This window comes from Rhinolophus hipposideros, assembly GCF_964194185.1.
Source record: "Rhinolophus hipposideros genome assembly, chromosome: 6".
Taxonomy (NCBI): domain Eukaryota; kingdom Metazoa; phylum Chordata; class Mammalia; order Chiroptera; family Rhinolophidae; genus Rhinolophus; species Rhinolophus hipposideros.
The window spans coordinates 47,818,609-47,837,492 of NC_138052.1; the positions used below are offsets into that span (position 1 = coordinate 47,818,609).

The 18,884-nt window shown below is 37.8% G+C and overlaps 1 protein-coding gene across 3 annotated transcripts in view; it reads right to left on the reverse strand.

Annotated features, from left to right (window-relative positions):
* TLK1 (tousled like kinase 1) overlaps positions 1-16,412 on the reverse strand; it is a 126,495-nt gene extending 110,083 nt beyond the window's left edge. Inside the window, exon 1 of one of the 3 annotated variants that reach the window (XM_081051325.1) lies at positions 15,751-16,412. In XM_081051325.1, coding sequence (XP_080907451.1) covers positions 15,751-15,889 — 139 coding nt within the window. In that variant the 5' untranslated portion in view covers positions 15,890-16,412. The remainder of the gene's footprint in view (positions 1-15,750) is intronic. The other 2 variants (XM_081051324.1, XM_081051326.1) reach the window with 2 other exon arrangements.
* Positions 16,413-18,884: the final 2,472 nt, after the last annotated feature.

The following is an 18,884-nucleotide window of genomic DNA, read 5'->3' on the forward strand; positions in this document are numbered from 1 at the left end:
AGCCCCTGCTTATAAGGCAGAAGCTCTACTCCAGGTACAGTAGACCAAAAATACTGGGTCCCAACTCTGAAGGCAGAGTTCTTTACCAGAAGGGGCAAGCTGAGAAGGGGGGCTACAGTCCTCACCCAGTACTCCTAAGAGTGAGGTATCACTTCAAGAGAAGTGATTTGATCTCCTGCCTCTGTCCCTAACTCCACTGAAGCAAGGCAGAGGGTCTTCTCAGGGGAAAAGGCAGCCTTTTAGAACAGAAAGCTCTGTTCTCCACGTAAGGGAACTGACTTTATTTGGAATCGGAAGTTCATTCCTAAGGGCACTGTCCAAAACTACTGAGACTTTGGGGGTGTGCTAAAAAGGGCCTCACAGTTCCATGATAGTAGTAGCAACAAGCAAAGGCACAGACCCTGTAGAAGTTTAACAGAAAAGGGCAATTAAGAACCCCCTTTAAGCACAGTCTCAAAGACTGGCAACACTTAGCTTCTGCAGAGACCTGACTAAATACAACCAGTGTGTGGAGCAATTTATGCCCCAGGATGTTGATGAAAACAACAGAGCAATCAGCTAGCAATTAGTAGAGGCTAACAGTGGGTGTAACAGCAAGAGAGACGAGCAAAAGCTGGGAGACCAGAGACTGGGAACGAGACAAAGAGAACAGGGCCAAAACCAAAGTCCTCTCTGGTGGTCAGGGAGACTGAGCACATAGCTTTGAGAGGGCACAGATGTGGGATTTAGCAGAGTTCAAATCAGCTATTATAAATATGCTCAAATAACTAGAGTAAACCATGTTTAATGAATTAAATAAACGTATTGTGACAATATCTCATCAAATAGAGACTATCAATGAAAAGATAAGAATTATACAAAATAGGGGCGGCCGGATGGCTCAGTTGGTTAGATCGCGAACTCTGAACAACAGGGTCACTGATTCGATCCCCACTTGAGCCAGTGAGCTGCGCCCTCCACAACTAGATTGAAGATAACGAGCTGCTGCTGAGCTGCAGGAGGGGTGGTCGGATGGCGCAGTTGGTTAGAGCGTGAGCTCTTAACAAGGTTGCCAGTTCAATTCTCACATGAGACGGTGGGAACCTCTCAACTAAATATCGAAAACGGCAACTGGACTTGGAGCTGAGCTGCGCACTCCACAACTAGATTGAAGGACAACTTGGAGCTGATGGGCCCTGGAAAAACACACTGTCCCCCAACATTCCCTAATAAAATTTATTTAAAAAAAAGAATTATACAAAATAATCAAATGAAAATTCTGTAGTTGAAATGTACAATCACTGAAATGAAAAATTCACTACAGGGGCTGAACAGTGATTGGAGATGGCAGAAGGGTCAGAAGCAGTCCTTCTATCTACACCAGAGAGTAGTCTGAATCTACATGAGAAAACGTGAGTTTCCGGCGTATTTCTTCTTTCTTCTCTTAACTGATTTGAGAAGCAACTTTATGTAATTGTATTGTTGAGCCTATAACATACAGAAATGTAATACGTATATTTGACAATAACAGCACAAAGGAGGCAGGTGGAGACCAACTTTATTGGAATAAGGAAATGATAACAGATGGTAAATCAAGTCTATAGGAGGAAATAAAGAGAACCAAAAATGATAAATAAGGTTAGTACGAAAATTATAGATATGTATGTTTTCCTTTTTGTATCTCAATTTCTTTAAAAGACACAAAGTTAGATAAATAATTACAATTATAACAATGTATTTTGGGATTTGTAACATATAACAATATGTATAACAAAAAAGGGGAGAATGAAGTAGAGCTATATAGGAGTAAAGCTTCTATATATCGCTGTAATTAAATTAGTATAAATCTGACAGATTCTGATAAGATGTATAATGTAAGCCCTAGAGCAATCACTAAGAAAATAACTTAAAAAATAGTTTAAAAGTCACTAAAGGAATTAAAATGTTACACTAGAAAATATCCAATGCAAAGAAAGCAGTAAAAGAGGTACAGAAGGACAAAAAGATATGACATATAGAAAAGAAAAGTAAAATGGTAAACATAAATCCAACCATATAAGTAACATTAAATGTGAATGGATTAAACAATATAACCAAGAGGCCCAGACTGTATGACTGGATTAAAAAAGAAAAAGATCCAATAAATACTGTCTACAGAAGACATGCTTTAGATTCAAAGATACAAATAAGATGAAAGTAAATGGATGGAAAGACACCATGCCAACAGCAATCATAAAAGAACTGGAGTAGATATACTAAGACAATCTCTAAAATGTTTAAGGAACATTTGGAACATTTTATAATAATTAAAGGGCCAATCCATCTGTAAGATATAAAAATTATAAATATATATGCACCTTATAACAGAGCCTCAAAATACACGAAGCAAAATAGACTGAAAGGGAGAAATAGTCCAACAATAGTTGAACTAAGACTGCAATATTCCATTTTCAATAACGAATAGAACTAGGCAGATTAACAAGGAAATAGAAAAACTTAAGCACTATAAACCAATTAGACCTAACAGACATCTAGAGAATACTCTAGCCAACAGGATACATATTCTTCTAAAGCACAAATGAACATTCTCCAGGACAGACCATGTGCAAGGCCACAAAACAAGCATCAACAAATTGAAAATATACAAAGAATGTTCTCTGATCACAACAGAATTAAACTAGAAATCAATTACGGAAAAAGAAATTTGGGAAATTTGTAAATTAGCAAACTCCTAAATCACCAACAGATCAAAATACAAAATCAAAAGGAAAATGAGAAAACTCTTGAGATCAATAAAAATAAAAACAACATATCAAAACTTATGTGATAAACTAGTTTAGTGCTCAGAGGGAAATTTGCAGCTGTAAATGCCTATATTAAGAGAAAATATAGAAAATCATTTACATGAACTTGAGATACTTTTTTAATAACATAAGAGAAGAAAAAGCAGGCCACAGAACAAGGGGAAAATGTAATAAAAAACAAAGAGTACTTATCCAAAATACTTGAAGAATTCCTTCAAGTAATTTTTTTGATAAAGACAAACGACACAGAGGAAAACTGACCAAAAGATTAGAACAGGCAGTTCACAAGGGATACTCAAAGGCCAATGAACTTATGAAAAAATGGTAAACATCTTCTTAGGAAATGAAAAATTAAAACCACAAATACCACCTCACATCCATCAGAATAACGAAAATTCCAACTGATGAGGATGTAGAGCAATGGGAACTCGCATACACTGTTCATGGGAATGTAATCTGTTACAACCACTTTGGCAAACTCGCGGTATCTACTAAAGGTAAATACACACATGCCCCATAATCCAATAAGTTTACTATTAGGTACATACTCAACCGATATTAACAGTACATCAAGAAACAGATATAAATATATTCATACAGCATTACTAGTAAAGAAGTGGGAACAATCCAAACGTCCATCAACAGATTTTATAAACTGCAGTATACATATACAAAGTAGTATTACAGAGCAATGAAAATGAACTACAGTTACAGGAATTAACACAGATGCATGTCAAAAACATTATGTGGAGCAAAAGTAGCTAGGAACAAAACATTCTGTGGGAGTCCATTTATGTAAAGTTCAAAAGCAGGCATAATTAAATCAGAATAGTGATTGCTTTGGGGAGAAGGGAGAAGGCAGTGACTGATGGGGCAGAAGGCGGCTTTGAAGTGAGGGCATGTTCTAGTTCTTGACTTAGCAATAGTTCTACAAACAATGGTTTATAATAATTCACTGAGCATTAACTTATTTGTGTGGTTTTTCTGTATGTTATGCTTCAATAATGAAAGGTAAAGCACCATATAAAATTTAAAAATAAACTGAATCAGTAAAATTAGAGTACTTAAACTTTAGAGGGTAGTAATTTTTAAAGACATGTACTTAAAAATATCACAAGGAAAAACTGATATTAAACTTAATAAAAGTATAAACTTTATACAATGGAAAAGTATACAAATATATATATTAAAAAAACAATGGAGAAAATGGTTCCATCAAATGTAACGACCATATATTGACATCACAACCATATATCCTAATCCTTAAGATATCGACTTCAAGAAAATTTGGCAATGAATGGGCTTTTGATACAAATATTAAGTTCAAACTCACTAGCAATCAAGACATAACAACTGAAACAAGAAGATACCATTTCACAGTTAAACTGGAGGAAAACTGCTTAAGCAGTACTTTGTTCATACCTCTGTGACAGAAATACAATTTACCCCCTTCTCACTTTTCCTTTTTTGAGAACTTTCTTCACAGCACTGGAAAGGGTTGCTCTATGATCCAAAAGATCATAGATTCTTTGAATTTCCAGTTCTAGTTCAGTCCTAAGGAATACTCAGCCCTATATCCTTCTAAAAATAAATCTGCTTTGTTGAAGTTTGTTTCCAACAACCCAATAACCAATGAAAAGCAACTTCATATGCTACAACTATGTTATAGTTGTGTTTATATCATAAGTTGAAAACTGGCAACTCAGATTGTTTTATCTGACCCACAACGTGTTTTTTTTTAAAGTATGAATTACATCCTATAAATCAGTCTTCCTCACTATACTGTGACCAAGCTCCTGCAAGGCAAGGATTACATGTTACGTCTGTTTTCCCAGTGCTAGGCTCCAGGTCAAAAAATACTTGCTGAATGAATAAACAAACTATGCCAGTAAGGTTCCTACCAAATTCTGACAATTGCTTCATCCCTTAAAAGCAATAATAGACTTTAAAATACTAGTTAACGCACTGGGAAAACAATAATGACAATACACATTAAGTGACATGAAAACATTCATCCCTGTTTGCCCAGTAAAACAAATCCTTGAAATGTGTACTAAAGAAGCAATTCAGGGCAGCCGGTTGGCTCAGTGGTTAAAGCGCAGTGCTCATAGCACCGAGGTCGCCAGTTCGATTCCCACATGCGTCGGTGAGAAACAACGACTTAACCTGGAACTGAGCTGCGCCTTCTGCAACTAGACTGAAAACAATGACTTGACATGGAGCTGATGGGTCCTGGAAAAACACACTGTTCCCCAAAATTCCCCAATAAAAATTTAGAAAAAAAAATGAATTCAAAGGAAAAATGATTATATATATAATAAATGCCATAATATTATATAGTGGAAAGAAATGAGACTAAAATTATGATTAAGTTTTGGTATAGATATCAACTAAATGAAATTAATATACATTCATTTAAAAGATAATTATGAATAATGTGCTATGTGGAAACATGTACAGGTGAGGGAATAAAACCTAAATGTTACTTTTCAATGACTCTCTAACATGAGCTTGTTTTTCTGTCCCTGCTTTTCTTCTAAAGTTCAGAAATGCACACGTGCGCGCGCGCACACACACACACACCAGCAAGTAACTTGACCAAGGTCACACAACTCAAAAGTGATGGAGAAAGAATACAAATGGAGATGAGGTCTATCTCCACTGCCTACATACCCAGCAGTAAGCTCACATGAAGCACCTGGTGCGCAGGAAGCATTCTCCATGGTACAATAAGAACACACACAAACACAATGCAGACCCCTTTTACAATTTTAAATGCTTTAAAGTATATTTTTGCATAACAAAGATAAAGCATAAACACGGCTAATCCAAATCTAGTGATTGGTGCTTGCTTAAATGTTATAAGCACGTCTCATAAACTTGATCAATTCTCAAGCCATAAAAAATTTCAAGAACTAAAATGACAAAAGTAGCAATTTAGAACATCATTTGAAATCTGCCTCTGTCAAACACAACTCTGCTAGGCTTCTTCAACAGGCCAGGGAGACAATCCATGCTCTGCAAGGGACCTTTATCCAGATAGTACGAGTCCGTTTAAACAAAGAAAAAACTTAAATTGTAAAGCATCATTACATCTCCACATAATAGTAATCGTTAACACATACTGACTGGCTAATGGGTCACAAATTTCTCACTTAATTCTCACAACCTTGTGAAGTAGTGCAGGATTACTATCCCATCCTACAATCAAGACAAACTATGGATGAGGCATTAAGGTTAAGTTACTACAGTTAAGTGACGAAACCCAAACTGGAACCCAGGTCTAAGAAACGTGCTTGTAACTTACTTACATTAAGTTATTTTACACTAACTTTCTACATAATAATGCTTTTAACATATGGTATCAATATCCAAATGCCGTCAACTAGCTCAGAAAAGTAGGGAAACACTGAGAGGCAACAGAATAGGAGCCAGCAGCTTGCAGGATGCTGCCACTTATTATTAGCCTTTTAGTTTTGCTGTTGTTTAAAACTATAATTTTTTTTAATAGTGAGAGAATTGCCCAGAGAAAATATAATAAAGGATTGGGTTTTTTTGATCAGTTACATGTTCAGTGTTAGGTTTGAACTCTTCGGTTAAGTGGAAAGCACTATGTTAATATTTAAGCCCAGTAATTCCTAGGATGAGTTGACCCCTGCCTAGGTAAAAAAAAAAAAGTGCCTGTTTCATGCATTGCTGGTATATGAGCTGCAACTAGACACGTCTGCAGTCTTTCAAATAATTTGGCAGCATTTATCAAAAGCCCTAAAATTGCTTTATATTTTCTGCCCTGATAATTCCATCCCTGGAAATCACGTTTAAAAAAAAAAGTGAAAAAAAGCTTTTACTCAAAGATATTCATTATGTCATTACCTATAATAGACAAAAATTAAATTAAAAATAAAAAGAAATAACCTAAATAACTACCTATTGTAGTAGTTGTTCAACGTGATCCCTTCCTCAGGAAACTACCACTCACCTAATCTGTGCGATCTTAAGGGGATTGTCAGTCGTGGCTTTCTGTTGGTTCCCCCTCAACCTCCCCACAGCCATCGTGGCTACCTTGCCATACTTCATCACCTAGGTCCCAATGGTTGGTTAGGAATTAACAATTAGAATACAGCAACATAAACCCAGAGCTGACACAAGTACATCAGTAAAGAGAAGCTGTCTTTCAAGTGTAATTGCTGAACTAAAATGACATTAGTTGACATTAGTTGAGATCTTGGATTTAAGATGTTTCCAAAACCATTCCATCGTTTTCCATACATATAGTTCCCAGTTATGGGAACCTATAAAGTACCTTTTTAATTACCAAAACTTGTATTAAGTTTTTATCACAGGTAAGTAAATGAATCATGACTAACACACTAGAAGAATGGCTAAGCAAATGATAGTACATCCATTCAATAGAATAACGTTGACAAAACAGTGTTAAGAGCATGTACTCAGGAGCCTAGTCCGAATCCTGACTCTGCTACATATTCTCTACGTGTCCTCAGGTAAATTACTTAACCTCTCTGTGCCTCAATTTCCACATCTGTAAAATAAAGATATAGTACTACTTATTTCATGATTGTTAAAAGTAAATGAGTTATTTACAAAGTGCCTCAAACAGGGCCTAACATTAATACATATGAGTTTTTTAAATAAATAAGTTAAAAAAGCAACATACTAAGTTGACTAAACCATATAATTATAGTTATGTTTTTAAAAATCTGTGCACAGAAAAAGGAGAAACTATATTTTTTAAAGAGCAAGCACACACATTTTATCAGAAAGAAAAAAAAATGAAACACGAGCTGTCTCACGACAGAAAGAATCTGACTGGCTTCACACAAACCCCTATGACCTTCCCCAGTTGCACTATATTCATCTCAGGAAGCACAAACATAGTGTCAAATGTGGAATCACAAACTCACACAAGGTATCACACTTAACCAGAATTTATCACGTTAAAGCTTTAGAATTTAAACCTAGAAATTGTCACTTTTTCCAAATAAATTAGTTTCCAAGGAAAGGCACAAATTTATGAGTACAACCAATTCTTAATCCACATAAATGAAGAACAAATATTACAAGTTATCCCCTCAAACCACTCATAGCTGGCTTTGTAATGTATCTTTGTAGAATATAGCATTTTCACAATTAAATACAGACATAACTTGTCTTCTGGAGATCCACAAAATTTCAGATCTAACAATAAAGTCACCTGAGACGATTTAATGGTTCTCGAGCCCCAGACACGTAACTTTTAGCTTAGCAATTACACTCGAAAGACAACTTCTCCTTTCTGAAATCCACATGTCAGTTCTGGGTTGATGCTGCTGCATTCTAATTGTTAATTCTTAAACCAACCATTGGAACCGGGGCGATGGTTTATTTCACATCCTACCATCTGGTTCAGCACTGCATATCTTTCCACACCATGCTTTGAATTCCTATCAACCCATTCAAATTCTCTGATTCTCATTAGATTTACTAAATAATACATTATACCAAGGAATTTGTTTTATATGCAATAGAGTAACTAGAATTGCTTTTAAAAATACTTCTTATATGAGCTTAAAGATTGAGCTTCAAGCCTCCTTTCCCTGCCCACATTAAATACTAGTAAGAGTCAAAGATCTGCCACTGCAGCATCCCACTTTTGTTCAGAGCCTTATGCACCAGGTTATAAAGCCTCCACGAATAAGTGGACTACTCCTGTAGCAACACTGGAAAATTCTTTGTTCAAATTCTGTTATTTGTTATGGCTACAGTGGGCTTGTGAGGCCAAAATAGTAAGATAAATGACATTTTGATTTAGATTATTAAACATGAAAATAAGATTTTTCACTGGTGTACCTCTAACATTACCATGAAAGTACTAAACACATCTGACAAAATGAAATGTAAGCAACGTTTGAACAGCTGGTACAACTTTCCAAACTGGGTTGTTTGGTTTTGGGTTTTTTGTGGTTTTTTAAACATCTTATCTTCATACATGTATAAAACTCATGTAAAAAAAAATTAACAAAAGCTTAGAGGTAAACTGAATGAGCCAAAAAGACCGATTAGTAAATTAAAATGTGCTAAGGAAAACCAACTGAAAAATTACCCAAAACCAAATTTCCATATTTTAGGCAATGTGTCCTAGTAGTAAAAGTGCAGACTTGGTACCAATCTCAGCACTAACATTTACTACTCTGTATCCACTGGGCAAGCTTCTTTAAGTCTCTGTGCTTCAGTTTCCTCATCTGTAAAATGAGAATCACTGCATATATTTCACAGAGCTATGAAAACTAAGTGAATTAACATGTGCAAACAATAAGCTTCAGCTATTATTGTTACTGCTATCTAAAACACTCTCTAAAACATACTATATCTAAGAATTACTAAAATAAACATCTTCCTGAGTCTGAAATATGTGCATATTAACATATATAATCACACCGTTTTAAAGAAAACTTAACTATCCTTCAACAAAACTTTGTGTGCCAAATCGATAGAGGGCATCCTACCTAATATGCTAGCAGGATGGAGGTGCTATGAAACAGACAATCCTATAGGACATTAAGGAACAACACAGGCACCTAACTCAGGGGCAAATATTCCAGAAATAATTTGAGAAGCAATCCCCTAGTTATTTCACTTAAAAGCACCACACTGTTACGTAACTTACATAGTTTTTAATACATTCATAAGTGTCTTAGAATGTAGATGATTAAAAAAACAAGGTCACCCACCACACTACTTACCATGCTCATAAATTTAAAAATCTTTTGTTAATAACGAAGATGACTATCTTCTCTTAAAAAAACAAATCATAACCTTGAAAAGGTCACACTGCTTCTTCAAAACATTTCTTTCACCAACAAATAAAAAGCTACAAACTTTCCTCCAGTTAATTCTGTTAGGACTAATGTCAAAAGAATCATATTTTTGAGCTGGTAGAGACCTCTGAGAGCTTCAAATCCAATCGTCTCACTTTACAGATGAAAAGAAGCCACCAAGTACAATGGAAAAAGCACTAAGTCGAGAGTGAGAAAACTGAATTGTAGTCCCAACTCCTTTACAGTAAAAGCCTAGGCAAATTATCTAAGTTTCCTCATCTGTAAAATGAGAAGTTTGGACTCAACTGCTTCAAGGGTCCCTTTCAGCTCTGTAGTTCTCATTTTATGAAATGGAAGCAGAGATAAGAAACTTGCCCAAGGTCACACAGCTAGTTAATGGCAAAGTAAGGCTTCCAATTACAATCAACGCACTTTCTCATCTGTACCATACTGTTTCTCCTACTTTGTTATACTATTCCCTAAATTAGTCTAAGATTTTTGGAAATTATTAATAAGTACGTTGTATTAAGGATTTTATAACACTAAATGACTTATTTCTATGGCTCTTCTATAGAAAATGAGCTTTAAATCCAAGTGGAACAAGTACATGAAGTCTCAAGCTGTGTGTCACTTACTGCACACTTTGTAAGTTGACCTCAAGAAAGTTATGGGAATTTATGCTTAACTTTCTACCACCTAAAATCTAACCTTTCAATCCAACTCACAGGAGATTACGTTCCATATAAAGTTAAAATATGAATTGTAATACGTAATGATAAATATTACATATATAATTCTCTCAATAAGATGAGAATCAAAATTTGTCATTTTATTTTCTGTCCAGATTATATATATGTAATGTGCATTTTTAAATTCAGGAGAGATCAATTTAAATATTTTCCTTCATGTGCCCTCTTTCCAGACTCCCTAGCTTTAAAACCATTGGAACAGATTAAGCATATTACTTCTGGAATCACATCAACAATTACAAATAAAAGACTAGAGTGTTGATAGTTTCTCTTTCAAAATTGAAAATTAGCCCCCCAAAGTATTCTACAATTCTGTGTCCAAATATATTACAACTCTACTAAACTGTATCATAGGCAGCATTTGATTCCCTAAAATACCTTCAAAGCTTATTATATTTCACTGGGAATTTAGCGAAATTTCGGGAAAACTGATAGTGTTGATTTCAAAAAATACAAGAAAATCCTCAGAGGAAGAGCACAATAAAAATGCAAAATAGTAACAAAGTCAACAATAGCTTCATACTACTGACAAGAGAATCTTCAAAAACCTTCATGAATATATAAGTACAGTTTAACTATAGCGATTTTCAAAAAAAAAAAAAAAAATCACAGAATGTATCCATTTGTAAACTGGATGGGACATAAGGAACTTAATCCAAGAGCATCCCAAATAAGAATCTACACAATTTATCTCTGCCTTCCCTCAAAACGTCCGTCACCTGCTTTAAATTCTTATAGCTAAATATTAATACTTCAAGAGGCAATTCCTTCCATTGTGGGGTAAGTCTAATTACTATCCAGTTCTTGCAGTCTTGTCAAAAAATTATACCGAATTCAATTTATGCCTTCTAACTTCCTTCTGCTGGTCTACCTTCTAAAATAGCAGAATTTATTCTCTCTTCTATTTATGTTTTTTAAGTACCTGAAGACAGTTATCATGTTTCTCACCCTTTAAGTAGTGTTTTCTTTAGGCTAACTGTAATGGTCCACAGATTTCTCGTGGGCCCTGGAGACAATTCTAGAATATAATGTATTTCCATATTGCAAGTAACCTTTAAAAAAACCTGCCATTTGTCAAATTTTTGTGTAATATGAAAAAATATATCCTTCTCAAAAAGCTATTAAAATACTTATTCTTTTCCAAGTACCTATCTACGTGAAACTGGATTTTCTTCACATACCTCAATCAAAACAATCACAAGACTGAAAGCAGAAGTAAAATCCAGCTGTCTTCTAGTCACCAGAAGTTAAAGTGATTTTGTAAAATATGAAACAAAACCACTAGTCTCACTGAAGTTTTTGTTTTAGAAGTCTTCATTTAATGTTTCTCACCCTTTTTTGTTAACATGTAATCAGTCTATTATTATTTTTAGATAAATATATTTGAAATTATTTCATTCTAATATAGTAAATATCAATAGACATCCCCATATAAAATCTCTTCAAAAGTCCTCAATAATTTTTAAGAGTAAAGGGGTCCTGAGACCAAAATCCTAAAACAAGCCTATTTCTCAGGGGCAGATTCCCAGACCTCTATCCTGGGCTTCTCTTTCTTTCCCTTTCTCTCCCTTTCTCTTTCTCTCTCTCCTCTAATATGTAAATGTGCCTCTGAAACCATTTCTATCTTGATACCTGAGGCTTCATATATATAATTCCTGTTAGCATTAGTGAAATCTGAGACTATAGCTTCAGGATAAATACATAGCCCTAAAGAGGATTACCACAGGTTTTTTTTTTTTTTCCTGTTTTTTTTTTTCAGGATTAACACAGTTTTAACTTACATGCTAATTGGTCAAAAAGAAATATGCCTACTGCACACATATATATATATATATATATATATATATATATATATATATATATATATTCATAAGCTAGAATCCTTAAACATACAACGCTATCCTCTTATAGCTAGTGACTTCAGGAAATTAAATGGCCATCTGGTACTCTTTTATTTTTAAACATCTCCCTACCGGTGTTACTAAATCATCTGGAGTCAAATACTCTAATTCTTCTATCTAAGGGTTGCAGTCTGTAAACATGGAAATAGAGAAAGCAACACTTTAATTACACTGTGATACTACCTTTTTAACAAAACTACTTTTACTCTTTACATAAAAATAAAGCAATTTATTTATATCTGGTAAGATAAAACCACAGAAAATACAAGTCTTTTGTATAATCATTAATTTAATTCAGCTATAACCCATTTGAAAGCACCCATATACCGATGGGGGGGGGGAATCTGCTCACCTAGGCAATGTGATACTGTTTTTCAAGCTTCAACAAAGCAAAATTGACCTCTATTTGAAAATGTACTTAATTTCTTAACTTCCCATCTCCCACCTCCTCAATCGCTTGATTATTAGAAGATAAAAACGGGACAGAGACCACAGGTTTAAAAGATCCAACATGAAATCTACAGCTACATTGTGAGAAACTCGCAGAGAAATTCAAGACTGATAAAGAAAAAGTTTTGGGACTCCCAAGATAAATAGTCGTCAATACTATATAACACAAATCCCTAAATTCTAATAAATTCCTAAATCTTATAATATTTAATTGTATTTTATTTGTAATTAAGCAAAATTATATTCATATGATGAGAATAGGACGAGAAAGGGAGGAAGAAAGTCAAAATATGGAGCATTAAAAATAATTAGCTTAGTCACCCCAATAAACTTTAAGGAAATAAAATTAAAATAAAAAATAATAAAATAAAAAAAATTAAAAAAAAATTTAAAAAAATAATTAGCTTATAATTTTCAGTTTCAAATATATCAAAATTTCAAAATAATTATTTTTTTCAGATACTTACAGCACATCTTTAAAAATAGCCCATTTTCAAAGTTATGTTTTCTTAAAAGTTCACCACATATAACCATTATATGTGGAGACATACATGTGTGTCTCTTTTAAATTTAAAATTTCCTATTATATAGTAAATTGGCCCAATTTTTCAAGGAACAAGGTTTGTTCTCTTTCTTGATACATACAGTCAAGTTCCATTTATATTAATAGTTCTTACTAGCAGTCACCAGAAGTCGAAAGCTCTCTCAATTAACATCAATTTATATAACATGCTAAATGTATACCTGGAAAATATGCTAAACACTTGTTAAAATGAAAACTGAGATCCCACTCAAAAGAAAATGTCTCCATCTTGATACCTGGGGCTATTAGTGAAATCTGAGACTATAGCTTCAAGATGAATATATAACCCTAGGGACGATTAACGTAATTTTAACTTACATGCTGGTTGGTCAAAAAGACTGTGGCCTTACAGGTACTTGGGGTGAAGAATTACTTTTCACAAAAGCATGTACTGTTATTTCATTAATTTACAGAGACTCACTAGTTTAGGTTTCATAAAAATCAATTGTAATCTAAACTGCTGGAAAATTCTGGTTATTTGGAAGTTCAAGCTAAATTATTCCAACCCCTCAAAAATTTCAAACATCAGGAAAAATGCAAAATAGTTTTTTAAACTAAAGTTGAAGAAAACTCCAAAACTTACAATCTAAGTTTTGCAGCCCCCTAATTACTAATACGGATTAAATGTTACAAATGAACAATTAAATACTACATCCTCGGTGTGTAGCATGGCACCTATCTCACAGAAATGGCTCAATAAATGCATTTGAAAAAATAAATGAATGGATGGATGGATGAATGGATGGATGGATGGATGGATGGATAAATGAATGAAAGGAAGGTATAGCCTTAAAAAACAGGAGTCTTCCCCAAAACCATCACTTACTATCACTCATTACACTATCATTCATAACACTATCATTAAGCATCTTAATTAAACTACAGACAAAAGTAAAAGCATGCTGAAAGCGCCAACTGCTCTATTTATAAAATAAATTTTAAAACATTCATTTACAAATTTTCCAGTGCAAAAAACAAAATCACCAAATGTGCTAAATTTGAGTTAATCAATAAATAAAACTTTTCTAATAATCAGAACTCAGTGTCGGGGTGAGATGGAAAGGGGAAAATGTCTGTCAATGTATTTAGCAAGTTTAATGGATGCCATAAATCAAATCTTTCCATGAATTTTCTAGAGCAAATTCATGCCAATCTTTGAGCCTATTGTCACTTTCACACATGCTCACAGGAACAAAATGACAAAGAATGCTATGCCGGAACCAGTGGATTGAGGGCACAAAACATTTGATTAACAATTGTCAAGGCTCTAAATAGTAATAATTGACACATATTTTCAAAATAAATTAATCCAATCGATTCCTACATAAATCAAAGCTCCTGGTTTCTTTAAATGATTTACTAGACTACAGGACTTCCAGACGTCTTTTTTTCTTTTTCTTTTTTTTTTTTTTTTGAGAAGGTGGCTACAATCTCGTGTGACACAACTGGGAGTGAGCCCAAATGCTGATGAATACCGCTCAACGTGTTCCAGACAAAAGAGCGTTAAACGCGATTCCACGCCCATTTTATTCTTCCCCAAATGTGTGTTCTCCGAAATATCATTTTATGTGATATACTTAAAGTTAAACACATACAGCAAGTTGAAATTTTAGTGAAAAGCACCCTGGTGTCTTACTAGCTGTGTAACTGCTACATCTGGTGGCAGCACACTTACATGCAAGAAACCAGAAAACTTAGAAAACAATTGCAACCGATGTGGTGCGTGTTCGCAGTAAACCTTTAAGCGGGTATTTCCCACAAAACCCACGACCCTGTCAGAGAACAGCAGCCTACTTGCAGTAGAGAGAATGCACAAACACACAGGAGGTGATGCCGAAGGAAAGTTGCCACCATCTGCAGAGGTGGTTTAAAAAGCCTGCACACGAGTCAGTCTATCCGTTAAATTGCTCTAGGGGGCCAAGCAAGGGATCAAAGTCGGTTTTGATCATTTTAGCGGCTCTCCCCGAAGGGCAGAGAGACCCTGCAAACGAGGGGCATCCTTCAGGTCCCGGGCAGCGAAGCTCGCAGAGCAGGGACCGCCTCTATGGGAGGAGTACGCGAGGGAAGGGGAGGGGGCTCGAGGATGAATCTTCAACGGGAGGGAAAACCCACCAGAGACCGGAGGCCAGGAGGTTAAGAGTACTGAGTGTACTAGCAAATGGAGCAGAAAGGGGCTCGCGTCCGGGGGGAGTTTTTCCACCCCAGCAGGACTGGCTCCTAAGAAGCCCAGGCGAGCCTGTGCCCTCGCCTCGCCCCGTCCCCTCCAGCGCGCACCCCGTCTCCCGTGTCCTCCGCCACCCGCGAACCACCACCCACAGCCAGCGCACTACCTCCCCGCAGACGGGCGGCCTCGCGTCTACCTCGCCACCATCCCCCACCCCGGGGTCGCGGGGAGCAGACCCAGGGGTCGCGGGGTCCCCAGCGCGCGAGGGGAGGCCCGCGGGCGGGCGCTGGCGCGACGGCGCTTACCTTCCCTGGGCCTCCCGGATGGCGGCGTGTGATTCAGCAGGGACCTGGCCGCCGCCGCCGAGCCCGGGGTTGGAGACGTGGAGAGCTGGGACCAAGATGGCGGCCCCTCCAAACTTCCACTGCTACTTTGGACACTCATCAAGCTACTTTCTGGGAACCCAACTCCCCCCCTGCGACGGCAGCGGCGGCGACGGCCCCGGCACCCGCCTCCGTCATGGCGGGGGCCGCGCTGAGGGCGAGCAGGAGAGCGAGGGCAGGGAGGGGAGAGTCAAGGGGATGGGGGAGGAAGCCGAGAAGGGGGGAGGTGGGGAGGGAAGAGGTGAGGGGAGGAGAGGGGCCGGGGCGGAGGAGAGGGGGGGGAAGCGAGGGAGCAGGCTGGCGCGCCGGGGAAGAGGCGGAGGGAAGGAGCGAGGTGGCCGAGGCGTCGAGGGGGCGTCCGCCGGTGCCGGGGTCGGGGCGCGGGCGGAGCGCGGGCTGCGCCGGCCGAGGAGACTTCCGCGGGCGGAACCTGCCGGCACCTCTGCAGTGCGTCGGCCCCCGGCGTCGCCCGGGTGGCGGCGGCGGGCGGTGGGTGGCGGCTGAGGCAGCGGGGTAACCTCTGCATCAGTTACAGGCGGCGGCGGCGGCGTCACGCGCCGCCTGTGCAAACACTATCGCGAGGCTCCTGCGCCTCCGGTAGCGGCGGCGGCGGCGGCGGCCGCGGGAGCAGGCATGGGGGAGGGACCTGCCAGGGTTGGGGGCGGGGGTGGGGAGGGAGGTGACGCGGACGCCCCTGGCGCACCCGCGGACCGCGGCGCGGGAGCTTGGGGCCGGCGGACTCGCGTGCGCGGCAGTGGCCTCCCGCGCCGGCCAGGGGGAGACGCGCCCCGGCCGCGCCGCTCCGGCTCCGGCTCCGGCTCCGGCTCGGGCTCCGCTGCCACCTGACTCCCCCTCGCCCGCGGAAGCGCGCGCCTGGCTCCTGACCCACACCCAGCCCGGGGAGAATTGCTGCTGCTCGCTGCGCTGTCGTTTCTCACGAGTTCCAGGCGATCGTTTCTCAAAATGGAACTGAAAAGTTGAGAGTTGCTTCTTTTCCTCGCCATCGGTACTATGCAAAGAAAACCTGTGTGCGTCTCCCAGTCTGTAGAATGGGAGTGATGACAGAATAAAAGCTAAGACGAGACGTCGGGAGTGCAGTGTGGAAATAAAACTTTATGAATGTGTCCTTAAAAAGGAATCTTCGACGGTGTTGTGCACTGCATGTGCGGTATAGCAATTCTTTATTTTGAAACAGTAAGTGGAAAATCTACATAGACAACTTTGCTTACTGATTTCACATGTTTAGGGAAACTATGCAGCGCTCATCTTGTAGAAGAGGGTATGGTTTCTAGAAAGTTCCAATTTCTTTGCAGTGCCGCCGCTGAGTCCCGACTACAAAATTCCACAGGAAAATACAGTATTTGCTACAATTTATAGATAGATACAGTGTAGTTTTCTACACACCCACACTCGTACAGACACATCAGTGATTGGACGTCTTGTATATAAAAGAGCCGTCTAATAAGGAAAAATATAAGGTTATTGCTCTCTAAAAAACCAAATTGAATAGAATACTAAAAAGATGATGTAGGGCAACTGTAAAGACATGAGGAAATGGCATGATTACCAGGGGGACAGAAATGTCATTTCTGTTTTTTATTTTTATGACTTTGCATTTCTCACAGTAATGTTTTGTTCAGATAAACTATCACATTAGACTAGAAACTTGGTTGTCATTTATCTCCAGAAATAATTTTAGTTTTCTTGTGCTTCAGATTCTTCAGTGAATTTCTAGTCTTGTTCTGCTTTTCAAACTTAATAGGTAGATCTCACTTCAGTGAGATATGACTGACATACAGTAAATTGCACATATTTTAAATGTGCAATTTGATAAATTTTGACATATATGTACTCCTGAAACCATTTCTACAATCAAGATAGTGAGTGTATCCATCAGCCTCCAAAGTTTCCTTTACCCCTTTGAGATGGTTCTTCCACTCCACCCCCACCCCCAAGTAAACACAGGTCTGCTTTCTGTCACTTAGATTAGTTTCATTTTTCCAGAATGTTAGATAAATAGAATCATACAGTTTGTACTCTTTTGTCTGGCTTCTTTTACTCAATCATTTTGAGATTCATCTACATTGCTATATTTATCAATAGTTCATTTCTTTTGATTGCTGAGTATTCCAGCGTATATGAATATGCCACACTTTGTTTATCCATTTACCTGTTGAACATTTGCGTTGTTTCCACTTTTTGGCTTATCACATGCTTTCCTTTCCCATGGGTACATATCTAGGGCCTTACCATTAGATTTATATACCAAAGTATGCGCACACTCAAATGAGGAAACAAGTCCTATAACAACATGTACGTAAATGTATGTAAATGTATGCTATTTCTGTATTTTAAAAGAGCTTAGCTGATTGTGGTGAAAAAAAACATGACAGAAGGAAAGTCAAGAGACCTGGGTTTTAGTCTCAGCAGGTAACAATCCTTGATTCAATCCCCTCATCTTTGAAAAAGAGGTTAGAATCACTAGGTGATCTCTAAAGCTCTTAACCAATTCCAAGACTTTATACAGAGCTCCACTCCTCTCAAGAGAAAAAACCCAACCAAAGAGATTGAGGTTATCTTTCTCCTAACTCTCTCCAGAGCTTCTTGTTACCTTTATGCCAACCTGGGTAACACTATGCAGACTAACTCCTTTTATTTTGAGTGGTAACTAGAGGATCACAGCATATACTTAATTCAATTACTTTAGCTATGTTTTTGGTATGAGTGCTGCCAAGGAAGGACATTTAAATGACTGATTCCTGCTTTCTTGTAGCTTAAGATGAAGATAGTCAACACTGACTTATAAAGAGGCTACTGCCAGCACCAGGGAACTAATTAAATAAACTGTGGCTTAGCCTGAAAATGGAATGTCATGACATCATTTAAAATCATATCTTCAAAGAACACTGAAAAAGGATGATAAAATTTTCATACAATAATAAGTGAAAAAGTGGGTATGATCCCAATTTGTAAGTATACATAACAAATGACTAAAAGGATACACCCAAAAAAGTTAATAATGGCTAGCCTAGGGTTGTGAAATTACATCATTACTC